This window comes from Arachis hypogaea, chromosome 11 (genome assembly GCF_003086295.3).
Source record: "Arachis hypogaea cultivar Tifrunner chromosome 11, arahy.Tifrunner.gnm2.J5K5, whole genome shotgun sequence".
NCBI lineage: Eukaryota > Viridiplantae > Streptophyta > Magnoliopsida > Fabales > Fabaceae > Arachis > Arachis hypogaea.
Window position 1 is genome coordinate 92,648,319 of NC_092046.1, and position 4,732 is coordinate 92,653,050.

At 33.9% G+C, this 4,732-nt stretch overlaps 1 protein-coding gene across 1 annotated transcript; it reads right to left on the bottom strand.

Moving 5' to 3' along the window:
* Positions 1-1,474: 1,474 nt before the first annotated feature.
* On the bottom strand, positions 1,475-4,307 carry LOC112722296 (probable enoyl-CoA hydratase 2, mitochondrial). Its single transcript, XM_025773281.3, has 8 exons — positions 4,014-4,307; positions 3,732-3,901; positions 3,453-3,527; positions 3,051-3,141; positions 2,880-2,931; positions 2,614-2,717; positions 2,189-2,265; positions 1,475-1,859 (listed from the first exon to the last, which is right to left on the bottom strand). The coding sequence occupies exons 1-8, from the start codon at positions 4,192-4,194 to the stop codon at positions 1,683-1,685; spliced, it is 927 nt and encodes a 308-aa protein (XP_025629066.1). The 5' UTR covers positions 4,195-4,307; the 3' UTR covers positions 1,475-1,682.
* Between the last annotated feature and the right edge of the window lie 425 nt (positions 4,308-4,732).

Below are 4,732 nucleotides of genomic sequence, written 5' to 3' on the forward strand. Positions count from 1 at the left end.
TCGAAAAATTCATTGTGGTATGATGATGGCACAACTCGATTCCTCATGTGGTATCAGGATGGCACAAACTGGCTCCTCGTAATTTTTTTCATCTTCTTCCAGCTGCAAATTGGGCTCTTTCCATACTGTCTTCTAGATCTTTCTAATTCAGTCCACCATATACCGGCAGCATCGGAAAAATTGGCTTGTACCAGTTGAACTTTCTTTTCCTCTGAAAGGATGCAATTTGCAAAAATCGATTCTACCTTCCTTTCCTATCTGAAATACGCTTCAGGATCATTCCTCCCTTTGAATGCAGAGATTTGCAACCGAGAACCCTTTTTCCCATATGATATTCCTTTATCATCACTATCATAATACGCAATCATTTTTTTTTTCGACTTTTTTTTTTGTCTATTTTGGGGACTCTAAGGTGAATTTGCAGAAATTAAAGAGAAAAAAAAAAAACAAAGAGGCTAAACAAGACCCATGGAACGTGTAGATAAATAAGAATTTACCTACGACCTGAAACTGATATCAGATGATAAAAAAATTATTAATGACTTTAATAAATTCGAAGCATTAAAATCCCAATGGAAGGGGGCAAGAAAAGAATGGCATCAAGAAGAGGAATTTATTGGCATAAAGAGACATAGCGAAAACATAAAAGGATAGATAAATGGATTTTTTTCCTACTAGACCTTTAAGAAACATGTTCTTAGCAACCTAGGTCACCGAAAGGAACTCCCTACTAGACCTTCAAAGAATGTGTCCTTGACAACCTAGATCAGAGGGATGAAAACTGAATCACTCAATTTTCTCTATGAAACAAGCTAAGCAAATCACTCACCTCATTTAATCATACTAAAAAAATGTGCATAAGGCACTAAGAAAATTTTATTCATGAAAGTTGTGTAAATTGTATCACCAAAGGTGTTTAAATAGACCCCTAACAAACTAGCTAAAAGATAAGATAAGATAACTAATTTAAATTAAATTTGATCTTAGATTTGATTTAAATTTTAAAATTCTAAAGATATGATAACTAATTTAAATCAGATTTGATCTTATTAGATTAGATCATATTTGATTTAAATTTAAAATTCCTAAAAATATTACTAAGTAAATTAGAAGTAAATCAAATCTTCCAACAAATTCTAATAGCAAAACAAATTAAAATTAAATGACTAAAAATTCAAAAATTAATAAAAATTATGCCTTCCATTGAATTTGAAAAGTTTTATTGGGCTTTTTGTTGTCCCCAATGGGTCTTATGAATTGTTCCCCTTCCATACTGTTTTTGAGACGGACTCTTGGTCTTTTTGACGTCCAAGACTGACATGACACAATTCTTCTAGTATTTAAATCCTTGAATATGACAATATTACCATTCTACCCCTCAGCTCTAAGATGACGAAAATGCCCTATCACTTGGAGAGCCTTTAGCCTCTCATGTTTATAAGCAGAAGGTTCCGATTTTTTTTTGATAGATAGATAAAAAAAATGAAGGATGAATATTATTGCTTCATAGGGAATGTAGTGTTTCAATGTGCATTATTTTAGATACATTTTTTCTGTTGTTTGGGAATGCGACAGTCCCCAGCAATATAGTCACAAGGCTATAGATAGATTACTCTAATCACAGAATGACAGACATTCCTCTGTAGCGACAAAGACAAAGATAAGCCACTACTTTGGTACTTTCACTCTCCAGTATACTTTGGTTTCCGCTTCTCAGCAAACGCAGCCAAGCCTTCCAATCTATCTTTTGTATTCAGCACCTGATCATAGCAATCTTCTTCCAAGGCCAAACCTGATCTCATATCAGTATCAACCCCCTCACTGATAGCTCTTTTAGCCATCCTTATAGCTACTGGACCCTGTGGAAAATTCATTGCAAGTGAATAAGAACTAACTGCCACCAACATTGCGGTAATTTTACAACTAAGGTGATTTTAATTTATACTACAGAAGCCATTCAATCTCGTAAAATTTCTTTAAAGTGAAACATGTTCAACTACAAATATGCTCCGGATATGAACGATTGCACGGGTCAATTGCACCACATCACTTGCATGCAGCTGAACAAGGTAAAACCTACAGCTACGCACTATTTAACAATACTTTTCCTTTTCTCGACAGATCAACTTCGAAAGAAGAAATGAAAACCCTGTGACTAACAAAACAGGAACCTTCCTTATAGTTATACCTTCGCATTGATTTCCCGAGCAACTGCGAGTGCCTTTGAGTAGGCTTCACCAGCAGGAACAAAGTAATTTACAAGACCTGTACCAACCAAAGGATGCTTATGCATTTGCTAGTTGTCACAACTTATTATCGATAATATTATAAAACAGCAAGTAGAGGTGTGGTACATAGATTTTGGAGGGAAAAGTGTATGTATTTTTCAGGTGACGAAGATTTAGTACATGCATTCGTATAAAAGTTGCACAACAATGGTGGCCTTTCTCGTTGCTTTCTTCAAGGACAACAAGAGATGGCTAAGAATAAGGCTGCAATTAAAATGTCTTGGATGTTCTTTAAGTTAAAATTGCCAAGTTAAACAGATGGCGAGCTTATACCATTTAAGATATTATTAATTAGAGAAAGGGGAAAAAATAGTAATCAACACACCTAAGGACAGAGCCTCTTTGCCATTAATCTTTCGACCAGTATATATAATCTCCTTTGCTATTGCGTTTCCAACCAATCTAGGTAGTCGTTGTGTTCCACCTGCCCTGTGCATGACAGGATTCCACGAGAAGCAATCATTGCAAAGATGTAAAGTATTCTATGCCAGTCATATTTAATGCTCATAAACAAAAGCAAGAGATACACTGTTGAAATAGGAGGCATCAAAAGAAAATACATATGCAAAGTTCATCTAGTATACAACTTACCCAGGGATTATGGCGAGTCCAGTTTCGGGCAAACCCATCAGAGCATTTTCCCCTATATCGTGACAGAAGAGATGAGTAGGAACAAATCAAATATTCGCATCACATTCAAAGCATCCAAATGATCCTAAAAATAACTAGATCCAATTTGCAAGGTACTGCATATCTAGTTACCACATATTCTAATATCACATGCCAGGGCCATTTCAAGTCCACCCCCAAGTGCAACTCCTTCAATAACAGCAATAGTAGGTATGCAAACCTCCTGAATAGAGAAAAAAATATTCGACTCAATTCAACATTCAATTTTCAAGGAGCACTGTCAAAGTTGGGAATACAGAGACAAAAAAAACATTGTAGAGTACATCTAGAAATCTCTCTTTTACCACAATGCTAAAAATTATAAGTGGCACCGCCAAAGAATCTGAGGGAAAAGATCGTAGCACCCGGCGAATTAACCTAACCCTAAACCAGTAAACCCAAAACCTTCACATAATGGAGCCAAGGTCTTACCATTCAATTAGAATAGAAAGTTGATAAATTTAGAATGTAAATAACAGAGTGATTCACACTAACCTCTAAATATAAGAAAGCGGAGCGAAGAGAATTCACAAAAACCTTAACCTCTGATTGACTCATGTTTCTGCGCTCCTGAAATCAAATAACCAGGATGCTTGTAAACAAACACACAGCTGACCTCTAACATCATAAGAAAGTATAAAACTAAATCTACACCAGCAAGAATCCAATTAAAATCATGAATACTATTAATTTCTTTTATATAGGCACCGTGGAAAGGAAAATTTGCATAAAAAAACAAACGTGTCAAACACTCCACCCCTATTATTGATTAACCTTTAAATCTGCCCCAGCACAAAATACGCCAGGGACTGAACTGCAGATCATGGCAACATTAACATTTGATTCCTGATTAATAAATTCAAAGGCATGAGTTAATCCTCGCAGCATCTCTTTCCCTATAGCATTTTTAGCACCAGGTCTATCCAAGCTAACCTTCACAATCCCTATAACAAAAGCTGAAAAACTTGAGAAATGCATAACAAAGGAAAAACCGGAAAGAATAGAAAATTCAAATAAATTATTTCAGTTTAGAAACTTTAGCTGAAAACTTGTTACCGGAATCAGTGGCAGAGAGTTTGTGAAGCTTAACGAAGTCAGAAGCAGAATGGTGGAGAATAAGATTTCTGCGGTTGTGGTATTGATGCAGTGTGGCGAAGGTGAGCAACGGGTGATTGGGAGAGAGGTAGGGTTTGGAGGTGGATAGAGACCTCTTCATCAACACTCTCAAAGCGCCCATTTTTGTTACAGCCTGGGTATGAGAATGGAAGAAGGAAGATGATGTATGCTATGGTGCTGAAGAAGGTCAACACTAGTCGCATAACAGTAAAATTTATTATTAATAGGTAAACTATTAAGATGGTATTCTCAAAATTAATTTTAAAAGATGTTAATAAATTATCAAAAAAATTAAAAATATAACCAAAAATTAGATATTAAATATATATTTTATAGAACGATTTCTGAAATCAAACTTTGATATAAATTTTTATAATTATTATTAAAAAATAAAATATTTTTATTTTTAAAATTTGATAATTTTTGTGAAGTAAATTCTTTTAAAAAAACTTTATTATAAATGACTATAATTTTTTTAAAATAAAAAAAATCTAGAAATCAAATTTTGTTCGATTTTTTTATGCACATTTTAAATATTCATTCAAATCTTGTCACAAAAATTTAGATCTAATGAATAGGTCATTTGCTAAATATAAAAGTTTTTTATTACATAAAAAATATAATGTTTATTGGATTTTTTTGTCATATTTTTAAACTAT